General features: G+C 47.5%; 1 protein-coding gene across 1 annotated transcript in view; it reads left to right on the top strand.

The window, feature by feature from the left end:
- Positions 1–15,679: 15,679 nt before the first annotated feature.
- PLPP3 (phospholipid phosphatase 3) overlaps positions 15,680–21,128 on the top strand; it is a 46,676-nt gene continuing 41,227 nt past the window's right edge. Inside the window, exon 1 of the mRNA XM_042783958.1 lies at positions 15,680–16,469. Within this exon, the coding sequence (XP_042639892.1) occupies positions 16,331–16,469 (139 nt within the window). The 5' untranslated portion in view covers positions 15,680–16,330. The remainder of the gene's footprint in view (positions 16,470–21,128) is intronic.

The raw sequence follows: 21,128 nt of genomic DNA, 5'->3' as shown, positions 1-21,128 counted from the left end.
ATATCCAGGTAGGTTTTGAATTCCACCTCTGTCTTCAGTCCATAATAACCATCCCTTTACATAGGGTCATGATGCAGGATGCTCTTGGCTCTCCATGTGAAGTAGAGGCAATTTTTACTCTTAAGGCAGCCCTAGTGAAGAAAGAGTGTGAGTGTTTTTGTGGTACTTATAGCTGAAAGCCCTGAATTTTTGCTGCTTATTCTTCATCTGGAGTCCAATGATAGCCTTCCTATTTTTATGAAGGATGAGGCTGGTAACTGCAGGTTTGCTATAGGGTTGTTATAGGACTCCTAAGAAAAAAACCCACAGGAACTAACCTCAAAACCCATTCTACTCCAGCTGCAAAGCTGTGGATTTTAGTCTGCCTTCTTTAACGTAAACATCGAGCAGTCTCCATTAGGACAGCTTTCCAAAATAAAAACCCTTTCAAAACAGAAGGTATTGCATGCACTATTTCCAGTGGCAAAAGTGAGACTTACCGCTTACTGAATGATTGGAAAGTATTTCAGTATTCAAGATATGCAAACCTGTGGAACATGGACTTATGATTGCTTGATATTTCCCAGTTATTTTTAGCTGATGTATCATCTGATGCACATCTCTATATAAAATGCAGAGCAGCTCAAAGAATAGAGCTCCTAAATCGTTGGTTCAGGCAGCATTTTATCAACCTTCAGAATTTGGTAAGAACTAAGAAAAACTTGAATATCTGCCCCAGAGAAATTGGAGGTGTAAACATCTTCCAGGCTGCCTTTTGCATTCTGTAGGGAGTTTGTGCATTTTTTATATCAGCTCTTGTCTTTGCATAGCACCTAACGTAGTGGGGTTTTGAGCCATTGTTTGGGATCCCTTGGCACTTTTTCACAGCAATTAGTTAATAAGGAGACATTTTTCCCTGTAATGTAATGCTATTGTTATTTCAAATATTTTATTAAAGTTCTTTAATCTCCCCTTGTGATCATTCCCTTCCTCTTTTTTAATTATCAGTGTTTTAAATGAAGAAATGCTGAAGTATGAAAGATTAGATAAAGAAACATTCAACATCAAGAAGCCCTTTGCTCAGAGGGACTTTGAACGGGACTGTTGTATTGATTTGTTAAACCACAGCCTCTGGTTTACCAGCAACGCATACATCAAATGGCACTGTGCGCAACAAATGTACTTACAGTTTCTAATAGGCAAAGAGACCCTGTTCTGTGAGGTGCTTCTGCTAGGTGTGAAAGAATGAAAAGAGTTGAAAAGAGTGAGGGTTTGGGTTTTTTTTGTTTTTTTTTGTTTTTTTTTAATGGGGAATGATGGAGTGGGTCTATGAGAAGAAGATTCAGCGCATTTAAAATTTGAGGGAAGCTGTTTTGCACCTGATTCACAGTGATTCATGAGCTGTCACCCATCAGAGACAGATCCAGCCTGGCTCTGACAACGTGCCTGACCTGAGTGGTCTTCTAAAACAGCAGTGCCACAGGGCAGGGTGATGCACAAAGGACTGGGAGGGGAGCTGGACTGCAGCTTGGAGGGGATAAAAATCAAATGAACAAACGACTGAGGTTCTTGGCATGGGGGTTATTCAATGCTTGCTCCAGCATGGCCTCAGACAGCACCCAAGGGAGAGAGGGCATCACTTAGGGGTCTGCAGGCTGCCTTGGGACCATGTTCAAAGGGGGAGCTAAGCCTGGAGAGTAGGTCCATCTAGAACAACCTTCAGCTCTTCTCCTGTGCCCTCAGGCTGGGGATTTCATCCATGCCCTAGAGAGACCATGTTTACATTCAGATATAATGGGTGAGACTGGCTCTGTCCTTGCCCTGTTATTTTCCAGCCCAGCATGGCTGTACACACCCACTGCTCAGAGTACAAAGGACAGCAAGCTGTAATGTTTCTTTCCGACAGATTTTGCTTCGTTTTATCATAAAACAACACCTCATCAATTTAAGCCAAGCTTTACTATAAGAGGTCTAAACCAAAATGAATTCCCGCTACCCTTCTGTACAGGTTCACCTCATGTTAAACTTTGGCAGTTGTCCCAAGTGCAGGCTCTCCTGTTCCTGATGTGTTGAATGACGTTGGGCAACATCTACCAGCATCTCCAGCTCTGTTCTCCCTTAGATGGGGGCTAAAAAGAAAGATGGGGAAAGACTTTTTAGTAGGGCCTGTAGCGATAGGACAAGGGGTAATGGTTTTATACTTAAAATGGGTAGATTCAGACTAGATATAAGGAAGAATTTTTTTTTATGATGAGGGTGGTGAAACGCTGGCACAGGTTGCCCAGAGAGGTGGTAGATGCTTCGTCCCTGGAAACGTTCAAGGTCAGGTTGAACGGGTCTCTGAGCAGTTTGATCTAGTTGAAGATGTCCCTGTTCATTCCAGGAGGGTTGGACTAGATGACCTTTAAGGGTCCCTTCCAGCCCAAACTATTTGATGATAGCCATACATTTTGGGCCCCATTTAACTTCTTTCTGTCCTGTAGAATAACAATGTTGAAACAGGGGAGGAAATGGTACACACGGGACTATTTGCGGTACGTTGAAGAAACCAGGTAGAGTGTAAATAGCATCTCTGATAAAATTTTGAGCTGAATATTGCTCAGGAAGCCCAAAACAAACACTCTTTCTCTGAGTGGAAGGATGCAGTGGCCCCCTGTCTTGTGTCCTCCTGGCTGTTTGTCCGTGCAGCATACTCTCCAGATACTCTTTCTTACCTCAGGCCAGGGGTAATTGCAGTTATTTCACAGGCAGCACCATCCAACAGGTTTTCTTAAATACGCAGCAGGGATGGGCCTGATCTGACTAAGATCAGTTGAGTAGGTACATTCTTCCCACATTAAAGCCAATTCACTCTAGAGGGGTATGAGTGAGAGTAAAATTTAGCCCAGTTTGTCTTCTCTGTGAATTGGTTCATGTTGGCTGAGGTTGAGTCTCACGTCTTTCCTTCAGGCAGAGGCTCTTGTACACACGACGGCTGAGACTTACACAGAGCCATTAGAGCAGGGGAGGGGCTTTGATCTCAAAATTGCACCATCTGAAATTGCAGATGAAAAAAAGGAATTAATAAAATGGCAAGCAGGCCTGCAAGTGAATCATTTTAGCTTCTCCTAAAGCAGGCTCGGTCCTGGTGCCTCTGAAACAGGAGCATGACTCTGAAGCAGAAGCCGTGCGTTACCCTAAGGGTAACTGAGGTGCAATGCTCCCGATGGCCTTCTTGCAGCAAGAGTGAGGACATGCCACCCTTGTGAGGGGGGAGATGCCAGCGGAGGCAGAGAAAAGCAGGATTAGCTGTGGAGGGGAGCGCGGCGTGGCTCTCGGAGAGCAGTGGAGATGGGGAGCTGGGAGGCAGAGCAGGAGGCTCTGGAGAAGCAGGTCTGCGCAGCCTCCACCGCTTTCATCCCAAGCTGGATGTGTGCTGCAGAGCCGCTCCGGCGTGGCGCAGTGCCCAGGCAAATTCGGCTCGCTTTGCACCGTAACGCCACTCTGCAGCTTCCAAACCAGACCTGACTTGCACCCTGCCAGCTCTCCCAGCAGCAGCGGAGCAGCCTGAGCCTGGTGAATAGACATGCCCTGGGGATACGTCTACATTGCAGTGCAGAGGTGAGACCTGGGCTTGGTGAGACAGACCTGAGTTAGCTCTTGGGCTGCGATGCGCTGGGGGCACGTGGGGTGTGTGTTCTGGGCTCTGGGAGCCGGTGGGGGAGGAGGAGGAGGGAGGTTTCCAGTCTCAGTGAGCCCCATGATACTTTTGGGGACTGATTCTGGGTTGTGGAAGGACCTTTCAGGCTGGCATGCGCTGTGCTCACCAGTGGTGTGGCCGTTCTGGAGGGATCACACAGGAAAATCATGACTAGCAGCACTGGGAATGTGGACAAAAAGGTAGTACTGGAGTTTGGGTAAAATACACTGCCATCTTCTTTAGGAGGCATGAATCTCAGGGTTTGACTGAGGATCCTCAGCCCCGTACCCTGGCACTGGGACAAGACTCAACCCTTCAGTCGGGTGGTTCATCTCCTAGAGACCAAAATCATCTCCGCAGGGGGTGAGAGGAGACGAGGGGTGCGGCATTTGCTGGGTGCCCAGCTGCGGGGCAGGGCTGCGTGGCCATGTGTCATGGGCCAATTCAAGCACCTGTGGCTGCAGGTTGTGCTAATGCTCTAAACTCTGTATGCATGAGGGTGTACAGCAAAAAAAAAAAAACAAAAACCACCACCACCACCACCACCAAAAAAAAAAAAAAAAAACAAACCAAAAACAAACAAACAAACAAACAAAAAAAAAACAAACAAACAAAAAAAAAAACCAACAAAAAAAAAAAAAAAAAAAAAAAAAACAACCAACCAAACAAAAAAACCCCAAAAACCAAAAAACAAAAATAGTAGAAACAGGTAAAACTAACTTCTGGCATGAATAATATAAAGAGATTGGCCGAAAGAAGTGGAAATACATATGAAATTTCAGGGTTATTTTCCCTTCTGCATTCCTTATGTTCTCACTGCAAGTTGTATTTCTGTATTTCTTAAGTGCCAGGCTAGTTTCTACCTGTTTTCCCCCTACCTGCCCCCCTCCTTCACCTCTTGTAATACATGAAGGAAGCTCTTCTGTTCGAATTCACCATGTTGGCTCATGACAATCTACCCAAACTTCTCCCCAAAACTTCCCTCTCAAAAAAAGGAGGACAGCCCTGCATGGGATCCGTGCTGCCCTCTAAAGAGGTGCCTCTCCCCATATGAGCCATTTTGGTTCACTTTATAGTCAAATGAAGAGAAACAGTTACTTCTCACCCTATGGCAGCCTTCTCTTATAAATCGGATAGACTGGCACTTCAAGGAAACATTTTCTTCCCACTGATCAGAAACAGATTTTAGATGGCTCCAGCAGATGTTATCCTCCGAAGGAGTCCTGCCTCCTGAGACTGCACTGCTGTATCTTTGCTTATTTCTGAAATTATAAAATATTACGGAGACAAAAAAAAAAAAAAAAAAAAAAGAAGGAAATGGTCAAAAGAGGCTTCATCAACCCAAATCACAGGAGATCTTGGGAAACAGTCTGGTGTGAGCAAGCAACTTAAAGCCAGAAGGGTGGCTGCAGCTGCAGCCCCTGAAAGGGGAGCGGAGATGATCTCCCTCCCCAGCAGCTCCCAGCACCTGTGAGGCTCCTCCACTCTCAGCACTGAGCACTAGATGGCATCCAAGGAGGGGATTTGGGGTCCCAAATCCAGTCCTGAGCTCTGAAATGATAATTGCAGCTGGATCCAAAAATGGGGATCCCACCTGGATGGGGCAAAAAACCAAAAGGGCCAAGGGGGTTGACTTTCTCCAGCTCCTGATGCCATTCCGATGGGGTACAGCTCGCGCCAAGGTCGGGTTCATTGCCTCAGCCAAGTGCTGGGCCATGGAGGCAGGAAAATAATGTGACAGGATGAAAAGCAAAGGCATTGTGCACAAGTCAAGGTGCACTCAAGCCTGAATGGGTGCATTTTTTTTTTTTTTTCCCCCTGAATGCTGCCAGTCTTGTCCGTGCTTGGGCGTGCAGCATGCTGGATATGTTGCTTGGTGTGTCCCGTAAGGTGTGCAGCCTGGGGAGAGCTGCAGGTGACTGGAAATGCAGATACTCTGAGCTGGAAAACATTTCCTAATGAGGGAACTACCTTTGCTTCATCGACCTTATTTTCTAAATAAATCAGGTTGTCCCTAGGCCATTAATGGGCTTTGGGAGAAAGCAGAAGCACCACAAGAGATGGCTCTTGCCTGGGTGATTTTTTCCTCCTCTTTGCCTTGAAGATGTCTTTCTGCTGGTGTGGGATGAGGAGGAGGAGTGTTCAGCATCTATCCCTGTCCCGTGCCTGTGCCCTCCTGGGAGGGAGCGTTCAACTTCAGCTCCAGGCGGGATTAGATCCCCAGCTTGGGTATCAATATATTTGCTTTTATCATCTCTCAGATAAGCCGCGACCATGAACAAGCTCCTCAGGAGAAGCAGCCGTGCTCGGCCCCATGGCTCAGCCCCGGTTTGGTACGTGGGGCTGGGAGCCAGCACCCAAGTTGGGGCTCGAAGGTGCTGATGTGCACGGCACGGAGGTGCACACCAAGGTGTAAGGAGCCAGACGGGATGCCAAAATGAGTAAGCGGCTGGGGGTGGCTGCTTGGAGGTGCAGGAGCCGTGGGAGGCACATGACACTCCCTCCCTGCCTTGTTTGCATGCTGCAGGTGACCTTGAGTTTAACAACTTAATAAGTGCTGTGCAATTACCAGCATCATTTGCATGTGCCCTGTCCCTGGTGAGGAAGATGCCAAGTCACAGGTCGTAGCCCGTGCCGGGGGGTGACTTTAAGGCCGTCTCTCCCCAGCCTTTTCACTTTCTCTCTGGGTGAACAAAGGGGTCTCAGGGCTGTAGCATCCCACTCGCCACGGAGCCCCACTGCCCTGGCTGTGGGCAGCCCACAGCAGGCAGGAACTGCCCTGACCTTATCGGAGAGCGAGTATCTGCAGCACCCCGCCTCGCCGCCCCCACAGCCCTGCGAGGGAGAGAGGATGGGGGCAGGAGCTCGATTTCCTCACTTGCTTAATCACAGGCATCCACTCCTGGGCGTAAATTTGTCTTGGGATTTGCGTGACAGGCGGGGAAGGAGCTGTCAGGGTTTGATGGTTGCTTCACTGCCTGGAGGTCTGGCACCAAAAGGGACTGGGTCTCATCACCGCCCAGAAACCATTTTTCCTCTGAAATACCTTTGTCCTCACATCCTCACACTCATTTATTATTATTTTTTTTTTCCTTGTGTTTCTCCAGGCAGGGATGCAGGAGAGCTTTATTGAGGTTTGGTTGGAGTTTGCAATAGTTTTCTTCCCAAAAGTACATGTACCTACACGAAATAGCTTCAACCCAAGCCCTGGGTTTCCCAGAGTTACTACAGACTGCTGTTTGTGTGTCCATTTCTTTTACCTGCAATTATGGGGAAATTGCCATCCTGTAAGCAGCAGGCTGTATGAATAGCTTTATTATTTGTTGTTATTAGACCTAGATGTGTGTTTTTCTTGAGATCATATCTACACATGAAGGCACAGTAATAATAGCCTTATGGACTGTGAAACTTTTGAAGTGAGGTGGTGTTTATTGCTTTCTTTTGAAATCAGTGGTATTAAGTACAGTCGCATTAGAGAGACCTTTGCGTTGTCCGAGCCGAGTTCTTGTAAGGGCAGACGATCATGTTGTGTTCACTGTCCTTGGCTGGCATCAGCAAAAGGGTCTCTTGTTACAGCCTGGTGCCAAGCTATTTTAGGAAGCAAGATTCCCCTTCTATGAAATTATTTTTCATGTGAGTCGAAGTACTGCGCTCATTTGCATTTCTCTTTTTCTGTTTTGGTCTGTTCTATCTCTCGCCTTCAGATAAGGTGTGTAATACAGAGAGCAACAGCTTCTCAACTTGTGACAGCAAGGTGCTATCTGAGTATGGAAAATATGACCAAGAATAGCTCAAGAAATAGAAGATCATGTTTTCTCTTTGAGGACCGTTATTAGGAGTTTTTCATCAAAGTCCTGTAAGAAAGAGTAAAATCAGGGCTAGGTTCCTTAATCCACATCATGACCTATCAGTATTTTTGGGGGGCTGCTTATCAGGTGCTCATGCCCATGAGGACACAAGCGCGTGTGGTTGCAGGGCCACCCAGTCTCTGAAAAGATGAAAACTAAACCAAATTGAAGCGGTGCCTTGTCAGACTTGGATGATTTGTGCTTTTGGCGTTGGGTTTGTTACCCCAAAAGTCACCTCGCAGTTGGTATTTTGCTCCACTTTCTGAGCAGCTGGTGGTATGAGGCTTCGCTAAAAGCAAGAGGGCTGTAGACGTGGGTGCATGGCTGGAGAAAAGCGGGCAGATGAGGACAGCTAAAATGAGAAATCGAAATGAATCACATTGTGGGGCCTTTTTCATTTCTGAATCTCGGTATTTCAAAACAATCTCAGGGTTTTGAAACAGAAGGATTTTGATATTTACTGTTTAAGGTTAGCAATACTGGATAAAGGAGATAAAGGGGCCCATGATGGAGCACACGTGCTATTTATCATCTATTGTGCAACAACTGTCAGGGAACCTGTGTCTTTGTGTGTTTAAAGTGTATTTCCTGACATTTACTGGCAATTTTAAAGGGATTTACTCTTTTCTATTTCATAGTCCCTGATTCAGAGCAAATTTGCAGGTTTTGAAGATCAGGAGAGGCCATTAATGCCACAGCCTGAGTCTCTGGATGGCTCAAGCCACCTAACTTCATCCTCTCCTGTATTGAGCCTACTATTTTGTGTTCAGCTACAGCATGTATTCTATAAAGTCACGATATGAAGGTGGCAAGATCAACCACTAATCCAATGGTTTGTTCCAAAATCTGATCATTATCACTATTTAAAATAAAATGAGTAATTTACTTCTCATTTTTCTTTGTTTGCCTTTGGCTAGAAAAAGAATTTATGCCCAAACTTTCATATAAAAGCAAATATTTCTTTAGCCCTTTCAAAATAAAGCAAAAGATAGGCTAGATGCATATTGCAATGAATCAGTGTACAGAGAAAATAGAATAGCATCCTTCCAGTTGTTTGATGCTGTGGTCTACAAGCAGCTTGCACACATCTGTAAAGTCATTTGAGCTGTCTTAAGGTCAATATCATAACTTGAACATAATTTCTTCAGTGGCTTTTCTTCTTTATAGACATTTCTTCAGCCTCTTGAAATCCAGTGGCCCAAGCAAAATTAAACTGGCACAGAAAAGTGAGGTGGGAAGGGAGAGTTGTGCACTTAAGTGGGGAAAAAAAAAAAGGCATTTAACTGGAAATTTGTATGTGAAAAAATGGGAGTGGGCCTGGCTTGACCCCTTCTGGCTATTAAAAGGTTATATTGCAAGATAATTTGGGAAAATACTGTAGCTAGAGAGAGGGTGTGACCTAAATGGTTCATACCGAGTCAGTAATTTGAATGATGTAGTTTTGTAACGTGCTACTAACCCAAACCGTGGATCCCACCACTCCTGAATTTTTGGGCCCAGCTCTTATCATAGTATCAAACCGCCTATGTGAAAGTATTCAGATGACAAACAGGGGAGAAAAGTCCTTTTCAGAGCTATAAAATCATCTTCTGTTGTAAGGAGCTTGATCGTTTTTGGCAAGGCTTTCAAAGAAAACAGTGTCGAGATCCTCCCAATGAATAGGAACATTAATATATTAGGTATGTATTATGTAAATCCATACTTCAGTGGAGTGCTAGATAAGATAAATTGGAGCAAAGAGCAGACTGTGAGGCTGTTGGTGAGTTTTTTTGTGTGTGTACTGTGCCCTGCGAAGGCTCGCTGCAGTGCCCGCAGCCCACGGGGACCTGGAGGTCCTGCAGCCCCCTCCTGCTGCCGGGCTGCTCGAGGGGCTGGCACAGCACAACCGTCTCAATTTTGTCAGCCTTGCTCAGGCCACAGCACTCCAGCGTTACCCCCGAGAAACCTCTTTTCTCCCTGTTTTGTGGCGAGGGGTTCCTTCGCGGTTTCAGTGCCGATGGAGGAAAGCTCCTCCGCGGCAGAACCGGGCTGTGCAGCCCCTTTATGCCTCCCTGGGCATGGCACGGCACGGGGTGGATCAGGGTTACAGCAAACACAATCTGTGTGCTGAAGCAAATATTTGGGGAGGGTCCAGCTTGGCCCTTGCAAACACATTTAAGTGCTTCGGGATCACTGACAAAGAATTGTCGAGATAGGGACTTGAGAGCAGATAAGCCCAGGGACTTGGGCATTGTATACAAATACACGGCCCGACCCTCGCATCTCACATGAGGCGGCAGCGAGAGGGATGTTGGAGCTCTTCCCTGGCGCATCTCCATTTTCATGTCGTGTAGTTGTGCAAGACAGGATTGACAGAGGGACCCCCACACGCGGGGCCACGCGCTTCACTTTTTTCTCGCGCTGCTCCACCCCTCGATGAGCCCCAACGTTGCTCCATATACACTGTGCTTAAGGTGTCTTTTAAAAGCCTCTCCTTGCTTCCCCCAGTTACACGCCCAGGCCCCTCCGGTACCAAGCCATCAGAGCAGCGTCTTGGCTCATGTTCAGAAGACACAAGCCCATGCATGCCGCCTTCCAGGCTGCTCCTCGGCTCGGCATCGCCTTTCCTGCAGCCCCACGGCGCCGGTGGCCCAGCCAGGCACCTGCCCCCTCAGCGCCCGTGTTCATCGTCAGGGGCTTGACACTTCCAAGGAGATGCCAAAAGCTATTGGGTGGCCCATAAAATGGTTTGGTCTAGACGTGAAAAAAGATACTTGTTTTTCCTTTCAGTTTTCATTTGGATGCTGAGCGTTTTCAGCCAGGTTATTGAGATAGTTTGCAACCAGAAATCAATCCAGGCTGAAAAAATGTAGGTGTACCTGTTTACATTGTAAACCACAAATGTTTGTATCCTGCAACAAACATCTGGGAAGTGTCCAGACCAGACATTACAAATGTGTTAACTGCCCCGAGTTAACTGGTAATCAATTCGGGGCTAAAAACTCAAGTGTGGACCTTTCCTCTGAGACTGCTGTTTATAACGGGGCTTTCATTTAGATCCTGACCTAGAAGCGTAATTAAACCATGGCACATTCTTGACTTTTTCAAACTCCTGGGAGCTCGCCAGTGCAGAGCACAGACCCAGATTTTACCAGGTTTGAAACAAGCGGTAATGTACCACCTCTTTCATTAACTGCTGTTCATGGTGAAAATGCCTGCCCAGTAGAAATTGTGAATAATACAGACAGCTCTTTGAGGCTCTGCTAATAAACACATGAAAGGATTTGAGGGAACTACATGAAAATACCGGTTGATCGAAATCCATTTTAATGTCACCAGCTGGGGAGAAGGTGTATTATTCAGGGCTGGAGTTTCTGACAATTAACATGCATCTTTTGTAATTGAGATGCTGCTTTTTATTTTTGCAGTCCAAGTTTGCTCCAATTTCTCCATCAATACCAGGCTGTATCACCAGGCAGGGGGAAACAGCCATGACCTGCTGGAGCTGCTCTGATGGAGCGGAAGGTTTTTCCAAGCAAATGCTAAGGAAGGGCAGTAGATGGTGCTGTTATTCTCTTTTTTGAGGAAAGGGCTGGCAGACTGAAGACAGAGGCACAACTAGGACTATACACAAGGTGTTACCAGTCCCCAGTGCCCCCAAATCATAAATCAGGCTCCTTTGATTTGTGGGATTTGGCCTTCAGAAAATCTTCAGGTTAAATCAAAAGGCGTCCTTCTCTACAGCTTGTGTATTTTGATCTTGCTGATGAGATTTGGAGGTCACATTTTCAAGCTTTCTGTTGTAATCATGTAATTTGAAATTTATCTTTTCCTCTTTTTTTTTTTTTTTTTCTCTTTCTCTTTCTGTAATAATGTGAAGTGGAATCCTCTAATCATGTCACAAGCCAGCAAGATTTAGGGGAACTAAATTCAGTTAAGGAGAAACACCAGGATTGTGAAACTTGGCAGTAGTACAGATGCTGGTTTCAAAACAGACTGGACTTGAAGGTTGTTGGCAAATCAAATACATCTGACCCTGAGTGATTTGGGATGCCAGGAACGGGTCCGTGACCACAGAGCTTCCTACCCCATGGGTCACCGAGGCGCGTGCTTGAGGGATGACCCTCCTGGCCTGCATCAATCTGGATACCCAATTTCCTGAACAGCAGCAAATGCTGTATCAGGATGACATTTATCAGCTCTTTTTTTTTTTTTTTTAATGACCTGAGGATGTATGAGGCCTGATTCTTCCCAGTGGCATTGGAGAGGACAGAATTGGGCCACTTTTGGATTCCACTTTTATTTGCCTCTCTCTGCAATGGTAGGTCTAAGTCCAGCCTTAGCAAACATTTCTTAACAGGGCAGCAATGATTGCGCAGGTTGGACAACCCGGCGCCGGTGAAGGTGGCCAGTGTGTGAAAGTAGGCAGGGGCCATGGCAGCTCTCCTGCCCGTAACCTCCTCCTGCCTCGGGGTGGGCTTGGCAATGCCCCCAGCTCCCTCCCACGACTCGCAGCCCCTCTCATGGTGTTTTCTCCAGCTGCAGCTGATCGTGCTAAAAGTAGCCTGGAACAGGGTAGTGGTGGTTCAGCTTTGGACTTTCCAGAAGTTTACTGGTATTCTGGCCTCATGACTCCAGTTTAGGCCACCTGATGTAGCTTTGCTCCCATTTCCCTGTTTGGTGGGGAACAATCTCAGATAACATACAGATAACAATCAGCAGCCTGAACTCAGCTCACTTTCTTATTTTAGGATTGCTATAGACATGGTCATTAACAGCTCCAAGAAATACAATAGGCAGGGCCTGGTCCTTCCCTGCTGCGTGTCCCCTTTCCAGAAGAGCTGCTGCCAAATCCTCTCCATGATGAAAAAGCAAAGTGGGCTCCTATATAAAACCCCGCTGCAGGTCTGGGGGGACAGTGGTGGTCTGACGCTGGGCTGTGCATCAAAATGAGCACCCAGCCATGCACACTTTAGCCACCATACTGCTCTGCAACGCCGTCCGTGCTTGCAACACATCGAGAAGAGCAGGAGAGATTCTCTCCACTTGCAAGCGGAGCAGCCCCAGGAGCGTGGGGTCCACGCCGGCGAAGGGCAGCGCTGCTTTCTGGGCTAACGAAACACGTCGTAGGGACTAATTAAAGTTGTGCCGGGCCAAAGGGAGTGGGATGGGGCAAGTGCGAGTGGAAGGGTCAGGCTACAGATCCACTCCCTGCTCCAACAAATGGTTATTTTATATTAAATAATGTGTGTGATAAACTACTTCCGTGAGACTCAGAGCAGAAACCGGAGCTGCCTCCTTTCCGTTGTCTCTCCCCAAACCCACCCTGTTTACCAGGTGGAAACAGGAGTTCTTGACAGACTCCTCCTTCCCCAAACCAGACCTTGCTGTCCCCCCGAGACACGGTCTTCTATGGACAGTAGAGAAAAAGTAAAACCAGGAACTATTTTACCTTTTTTTTTTTTTTTTTTTGACAGAAGCGGTACCCTTTGGCCTAGATCATGATCACTGGTCGTGCTGCATGAGGAAGAGCTTCTCTCAATGTTAAATTACTGCCACGTAATGAGTAGGTTTCCCTGTTGTTGTGTCCCGCAGATACAAAGGGGCAAGGGGCAGCATCCAGTTCCTGCCCTCTTTCCTGTTACTGGAATAGTTTTAAAGAGCTTATTCTCTTAAAATGACAAGATAGAATGAATAAAATACAATCCCTGTTTTAATACTGTTGGGTTCTGAAATATGCCAGTTAACATTTAAATCTGGGCAGGAACAAGTGTTACTGCAAATGTTTTACCTTCCCATAGTTTATACCAGTGCTGCATTCCTTGTGCACCAGAGGTCTGGTCCAGCTGAGGTAGGAAGGTGGTGAACATGGTGTGAGACCAGTCAGTCTCCAAAAATGCAGGGCAAAATTCACTAGTCATATAAACTCAATTGGTTCAGTTAATCTATATAAAGAAAAACCTCAGTCCACAGTGGGAATTTAGCATCTGACCGAAAGGAAAAGCTGAGCCCTGAAAGGATAACTGTTGCGTGGTGTATTCAATAATTGCATTTAGGAATAAAAAATTAATTATTACCAATGAATCTCTTGCATATTATTGACAAAGGCACAGAAGCTGCTTTTTGGTGCTGCTGACTTACCCATTGTCAAGCATGAACTGAGCAATTGTAGTGGCTGCTCCCTTAAGAAATTGTCCAAGATTCAGACTTATTTGTGTGCCCTGGCTTGCATCAATTAACAGTACAATCTTTTTGTTATGAAAATGCAAACATTAGTAGCCTGAGGGGTCTTGTAAATGCAAATATAAAACTATAATTTCAATTTCCCTCTAAGTACAAGAAAGGCTCTTTTTTTTTGTTTGCCGTTACAATGACAAGTCTTTTTTATTATTATTATTATTATTACTATTTTCTTGCTTTAAACATGAAATTTAATTTAACCCAGGGAATTTCAGTGGGGATCATTTTCAGTCGGGATGCGGGGAGGCTGCAGCCAGCTGCTGAAAGCCGTGGGCTCCTCTCGCAAGGGCCGGGCTCTGAAGGGTGTGGGGAAGGGGGGACGCTTGGCCCCACAGAGGAGGCGGCGAGCTGGGCTGGGCAGCGTGCCCACAGCTGGTGTGGGGCTGGCCCCCTCGGCTCGGGGAGAATTCCCACGTGAAGAGTCTTTCCGCTCGCTTCTGGCATCCGAGGAGCCTAAATTAGGCACCCGCACCTCTGTCACGGGCAGAGGAAAGAGAGAGAGACCTTGAGATGTGTCCTTCAGAGGCAGCTTGGCCCCCGGGTGGGTGACCATCGCTATGGGGCACCATTTTGCGTCAAAACTGATGGGTTTGTGCTCAGTGCCATGGGGCGGTACCAGGCAAAAGCAAGCTGTCTCTTCAAAAGTAAGGTGGGAGATGGCACCTGAGTGCACATCACTGAGGCATAATGAAAGAGTGGGAGGAAAATCCAGGGTCTGTCTTCCCCTTTTTTTCTACACCACGCATATAAAAGTAAAATATGAAGACAGCCCACTTTGCTTTCTTCCTCCCAGGCTGGCCGTGATATACCCAGGTATGTGTCTAAACAGATTCCTGGAAAACCTGCCCTTGCCGAGGCGCGATCTCTAGCGCTCCGGTTACAGTCTGCAGCTCGGCGAAAAGCAGCAGGGAAGCGTGTCCTTGCTTGGGGGGGTCCTACCTGTCCCCCCATCCCTTACTGCCCTCCCCGCCTGCCTCTGCAGGCAGAGCAACACCAGGGAGCCAGCAGGATACGCGCCTCAGCACAGGATTTGGCCCAGCAGTGGTTTGCCAGCACACAGACGGAAGGCTGAGGTGAGATACAAGACAAAAAAAAAAAAAAAAAAAAAAAAAAAGTGGTTAGATGTTGTCCTGAGCAGTTTCCCTTGGTACCACACACTCATTCCCACTTCATGTGCCCCCCCCGGACACCCTGCTCGGAGCTGCTAGCATCACCATCCCGCCAGCCTGGGTTCCTGGGAAACCTTTACTTCCTTGGTGATTTGTAATTAGACCAAAGAGGCGATTAACCAACGTCATAGCCCCTCACCCAGCTCCGACCCCTCTCGTTACGCTCGTTTGCTGAAGCTGCTGGTGCAGGAGGGCAAAGCTGCTGCGGTTAGGCGGTGGGACCCAGCGGGTGGGTGGCGTGGCCAAGCCCACCCTGCAGCCCTGAGCACCCAGGGCAGGATCAGGCCCTGCCACCCTCGCCCTGGGGGGGTCTGCCAGGGGTCGGGGGCTGTGGGTACCACACCCCCCCCTGCATCCGCCCTAAAAAGATCCCGCTCAGCATCTGGAGCAGAGCTGGAGGGCAGGAAGAAAAACCAGGAGAAAAATGTTTAAAGTTATTTGTGACCAGTTTTCTCCCCTTCACAGCGTTACCACCTCTCGGGAGTCCTCCAGCCTTGGATCGCCTGGTTGTTTTCCTTCCCCCCCCCCCCCCCCGCCCCCCATTGCACTCCTCTCTGGTTTGTTGAACGCTAGAGGCTCCCTCCCTCCTTCTGGCCTGCGAAAAAAACTTTAGTTCCTGACTCTTTTTTTTTTTTTTTCTTAACTTCCCTCAGGAAAAAAATGTGGAGTTAATTATCTATGTAAAATGTCAGATGCAGGAAAGGGGCTGTGCTTACTTGGATATCCCATCCGAGGCGAAGTGACTGATTTTTTTTCTCCCCCCTTCTTTTTTTTTTCTTTTTTTTTTTTTTTTTTTTTTTTTTCCTAAGGGGTGGAAAGGACCTCGCGAAATAAAAGTGCAGAAACAAGCCGGTGGCTCCCAGAGCGGCCGGGGCGGGCGCGGCGGGAGCCCCCAACGCAGCGCAGCGCGGAACCGAGCGCGGAGCCCACCTGCCCCCGGGAGTCAGCACCGCCCGGCTCCTCGCTCCGCACCTTTTCCCCCCGCGTACTGAGATCTTTGAAACTTTGATCCATATAGCTTTTTTTTTTTTTTTTTTTCTTTCTCCCTCCCCTCTATTTTTCCTCCAGGACTTTTCCACCGCCTTGGGACACCCGCAAACTTCTCCCTCGCTCCCCCCTTCCCTCCCGCCCCTCTTTTGCTGGTGGTTTTGTGCTTGTTTTGTTTTTGTTTTGCCCCCCTTTTTTTTTTTTTTTTTTTTTTTTTTTTTTTTTTTTTTTTTTTTTTCAAATTGTTGGAAGACCCGCCTGCCTTTCGCCTCCCGTGCCCCACCGGAGAGGCCGGGAGCGGCTCCGGCAGGGCGGGCAGCACCTCCCCGGCGCACCGCGTGTGAGCCCGGCGGCCCGGCCCGGCTCGGCTCGGCTCGGCCCGGCTCGGCTCGGCTCGGCTCGGCCCGGCCCGGCTCGGCACGGCTCGGCTCGGGCGCTCGCCCCCGATAATGCAGAGCTACAAGTACGATAAGGCGATCCCGCCGGAGAGCAAGAATGGGGGCAGCCCGGCGCTGAACAACAACCCGGCCAAGAGCAGCAGCAAGAAAGCCCTGCTCATCTGCCTCGACTTCCTCTGCCTCGTCATGGGTGAGCAGCCGCGGGGGCTCCGCGGGGCTCCGCGCCCCTTCCCTCCGCTCCTCTCTCCCCCCCCGCTTCCCCTTCAGCAGCCCCCCCTTTATCCCTCCCCCGGACTCCCACCCTGGGAAGGTTTCGCGGCGGGAGGGCGGGCAGAGTTTTCCCAAACAAAAGCGGAGCGGGGCGGCCGAGGCGAGCCGGGCCGGGCAGCGCGTCCCGCGGGGTCACAGCGGGGCTGGCCGGGGGGGGGGGGGGGAGCGGGGCAGCCGGCATGTCCGCGGGGAGAGGTGGGCAACACCCCCCCCCCCCCGCCGCCCCGATTTACTGGTTGTTATGCTTATTTTATTTATTGTTTTCCTCCCTCTGCCTGACCCCGCGGGGGGGGTTGGCGGGGGGGGGCTCCGTGGGTTTGGGGATGCGCCCCCGAGGTGCCCCCCGGGCCGTGCCCCGCTCCCCCCCGGCCCGGCCGGCGGCCCCTGGGCAGGCGCCGGGGCCAGCTCCAGGTGGAGGTAGTGCTCTACCGCTGCAACGAGCCGCGCTGCTTGGGTTTGCTTTTATATTTTTGTTAATAATAATAAAATAAAAAAAAAAAAAAAACCACACCAGCTTTTGCCACTCTGGTTGCTCGGCGTGGCTCCGAGGTCGGGTTTCCCCGTGGTGCTGTCTTTCCTCCCTCTCCCGCTCCTGCACCCAGCGCAGGCATCTCGCTAAACTCATTTCTTTCAAAGATTGCTTTGAAGTGCTCTCAGGCATCTCGTAGTCCCTGGCAGAGGCCTTGGTTTGCTAGCCTGCTTGGCTTTTGAAAACGGTATGGCATGTAAGGAAACTGTCAACAGGCTGTCTCAAAAAGATTTTGCATGCCAAAACATCAACCGTTCAATTGTGGCTGCAATGCTGAATATTTAATTGACAGACACAGGCAGGGGAAATCAACTGGCTTCCAACAAAGAGATTAATAACACAACAGCACGTGAGTTTAATACTCCAGACACCACAGTCTTTAAAACAATTGTTTCTGCTTAGAGCCCATTTTTAAAGGACTGTCAGTTTGATTTAATTTTTATGTAGTTTATTGATCATCTGGTGTATATTACGAGGCACTAATACATTAAGAAGAGAGGCATGGTTTTCTCTTTATATTCCCACAAGAATAGGGGCCAGTGCAGAAAGCTTCATCTTCTTGTATCTGGAAAAAATAAAAATACTTGATATCCCGTAAATGAAACTAATATAAGTAGAAACATAACTAGCTTGACTTACCTCACTTATTTAAACAGAAGGTTGGATTCCTAATAAAACAACTTCTAGGAGTCAGAACTTTTAAAGTTTTATTTATGCAAGTTTTCTTAACTTCAGGAGTTCCTGGCATGAGTAAGTGTTATTTGAATGGATAAAGAGTTTTTCTTCCCCTTCTCTAGACTAAGGGAACTAAATGAAAAAGCAGTTCGTGGACATGTGTTATTCTACTTGTGATAGTTTGGGTAAACAGAACTTATTAATCATCACTGGAAGGTATTGTTAGCAGGGAATAATGGGATATAGCAAAAACTCTGATTGTTGCTTTATTTCACATTTGACTACAGGTGGAAATCAGAAAGTAAACACCAGAGTTGGTTGGGTTGGGTTTGGTTTGTTGTGTTGGGGTTTTTTTTTTGTTGGTTTTTTTTGGTGGGTGTGTGTGTGTGAGGAGCATTTAAGAGCATGAGTTTAACAGCTGAAGGAAAGTGTAGATGTGGCTGATCACTGGCAGGTGAAGAGCTCGGGTGGGACATGGTAAGGAAGGTGATTATATGAAGGATAGCCATGATGTGTGTTTGGGGATTGGCTTTTCAAATACACCCAGACCAGTAGTATTGGATCTGCTGGTGGATGACTGGGCATGAGTTGCTGTGAAAGCCAGCTGCCCCACTTGCAGGAGGCTTGGCTTGCTCTTCTCTCTGCCTTTTCCTAGGGAAGACTAAGAGCTTATAGTTTCCAAGCACTTGATTCCCATTTTCTTCCTTCCCGAGCTTGTTAAAAAACAAAACCAAAACCCAACAGTTTAGAGGTGAAAAAAAGGTGCTCTGGCTGAAGCCTGTAAGAGAAAGTTGGACAGGTACAAGTTGGTGGATATTTATACATTCAGTAAAAAAACCCTGAGTCCTGTGTAAGATAATGAGAAGCAGAATTGGGTGAAACAACTTGTTTTCAGGAGGTACTCCGTAGAGGTCTTCTGCTGATGCATGTAGGCACATGGCCAATGGCCTCCAGTGCATTTAAACTGAGTTACGCCTCTTGAGTGGCTGCCCAAAGACATTCAGCGTAGCAGGGAAACAGAAGGCTTTTTCTCATTTGAGGACCTCTTTAGGAACTGTTAAAACTGGTCGTCTGATTTGCAGAGGTCTGTGACATTGCATTGGCTTCTAAGGCAGCTACTGCGATAATTCTGACCTGAATCAGTTCTCTATGGCGGGGAAAATGAAAAGAATAAACTATGGCTGAAATGTCTTTCAGAAATGACACACATCAGCTCTCTGAGGTGGTAGATGTGTACAAACCCTTCTTTGTTTACATACAAATTTAAACAAATTACTCAGAAGACAATTATCATAAACATCTAAGAAAGTCAGAATAAGTAAAGCAGAGCTATCAGGAGCTTCCTTCAACTTTAATTTGGCGCGAGTCATTAGAAAGATCCACTTTTGTCTTTCATCGTTAAGTACAATGGTTTATCTTGATAGTAGATGCATAAGGGGGAGATTTGTATCTTCCTTCCTTGGGGATCATGGGGAGCAAAGAAGTGCATTGCTACTGGAGTAGGTTGGATGAAGACCCGCTGAACCAGGCCCCCCTCCCCCCCATTTCTCATGCATTTCCAACTTGTGTTGGGTTGGCAGAGAGCTGAGTATTTTGGAATACCCCACTCCTCTAATGAGTGCACTTGGCACTAACAAATCCTTGATTTCTTGCATGAACAAGAGGTTTCATCACTGACGCTGTGAACTTCCCAGAAATTTCATGTTGGCGCTTAACTCAATAAAAAAAGAACTGAGTGTGCATTTATTAAAGCAGGTCATCCAAGGGGGGAAAATAACTTTCTCCATCTGCTTCCTCCTCTCAGGAGGGCTCTGTTTAGAGAATTAGAAGATGCTTCCTGAAATTGTTAGGGCTGCAGGCGAGGTTGGTGGTGTGGAAGAGTCCCTGCTGCCCCGTCCCTGTCTCTCTGGTCACTGTGACACATCTGAAAATTATATGGAGAAGCTCAGCCAGGGCAGGGGGGCTGTAGTTGTCCCTGTTCAGATGGTCGGTGTCTTCACGCTGTAGAGCTGTGGGGAACTCTGAGCAGCAAAGAAGGAGGTGTGATGGGAAGACCTCGCTCTGCCTTCATCTGATCATCCTGAGCTCAATCACAGCCCCATCCCTTTGCCAGCAGTTCCTGCCCAGAGCGTAGAGTTGTTACGGGGGGGACTGGTGTGGCCCTGGCTGGGACAGGTCCCACAGGGCAGCTTTCTCCCGTGCCTTGAGGTTTTGCTGCCCAGGTGTAGCGCTGCATGGAGCTGCTGCAACCCGGCCACCACCTCTCCGTAGGAGACGGTGGCCCCGTGGGGCAAGGCCTCCTGCCCTGAACCTTGAGGGGGGATATTTTGGAGCCTGGTCCCACAGATGTAGCATCTAGGGTTAAATTTACTCCTCTCAGACCTGCTTTGGGGTTATTCTTTTGCCTTTTTTTTTTTTTTTTTTTTTTTTTTTTTTTCCCCCTTGGCAGGGACTCCCCGGGTTCAGCAAACTCTGAGCAGCCACCTGCGCTCTGCTGACGGGTGCTAAATCGAGCGTTTAATCTCAGAAGAGGGGAAGGCTGTGTCAGCAAGGCCGATGGGGCAGATGAGGGTCTTCAGTAGCTTGTATTTGTGCAGCTTGCGCAGGTAGAACAACTTCCAGAAAGTCCTGTTTGTGCTGTAAAACAGAGGGATTTCATCTGGCATACCTGCTTCCTAGGCTCATGGAAATCGGGTTTATGTGAGCATATGTTTCAGGCTGGTGAGATGTAAACTGCACATAATTTACTGCCCTTCTTATTTTCTGTCTCTAATTTAATTTTCTCTCTTCTGTCAATCCCAGTTAATCTGTACAACACAAGTTTTACTGCCTTTGGGAGGTTTTGAAGCAACAGAAGGATAGGCCTCTTATGACCTTAATATCTCTTCAGATTTCTCACCAATTTGGCATCTCTTTTTCTGTAGTAAACTTGATGCTAAAATGAACTTTGAAAGTAAATGTTTACACCAGCAGGACCTTGACATGTTTATATAAGTGGGGATATAATCTTATAATTTGGGCTAACAGTTTAGATTACTCTTAACTTTCCTCTTCTGTGTAGAAAATTGTGTCATCGTCCAGCTTTCAGAAGCAAAAAGGGTTTGAGCTCTGCCAGGGACTTGGTTGCTCCGTCACAAAAATCGGCACAAACAGGACTGGGATTGTCATTTAAGTGCAAGGAGTGGGAGGAATTAAACATGAAGGATGAGGTTAGAGTTATTTGGATGCTGTAAAGTTGAATTTGATGAGCTAAGCAACTTTGCTTTGTTTGGGTTGGGTTTGTTTTTTTTTTTTTTTTATTACTTTTAAGACTACCCTGCCGTGCTGGGCTCACTTGTCGTGTAGGTAATATCTTTCTATAAACTCCTGAAGAAA

The sequence above is a fragment of the Tyto alba genome, unplaced genomic scaffold (assembly GCF_018691265.1).
Source record: "Tyto alba isolate M040663 unplaced genomic scaffold, T.alba_DEE_v4.0 Super-Scaffold_1000006, whole genome shotgun sequence".
NCBI classification, from domain to species: Eukaryota; Metazoa; Chordata; class Aves; order Strigiformes; family Tytonidae; genus Tyto; species Tyto alba.
The sequence above is the reverse complement of the archived record's forward strand: the minus strand, read 5'-3'. Positions and strand labels throughout refer to the sequence as shown.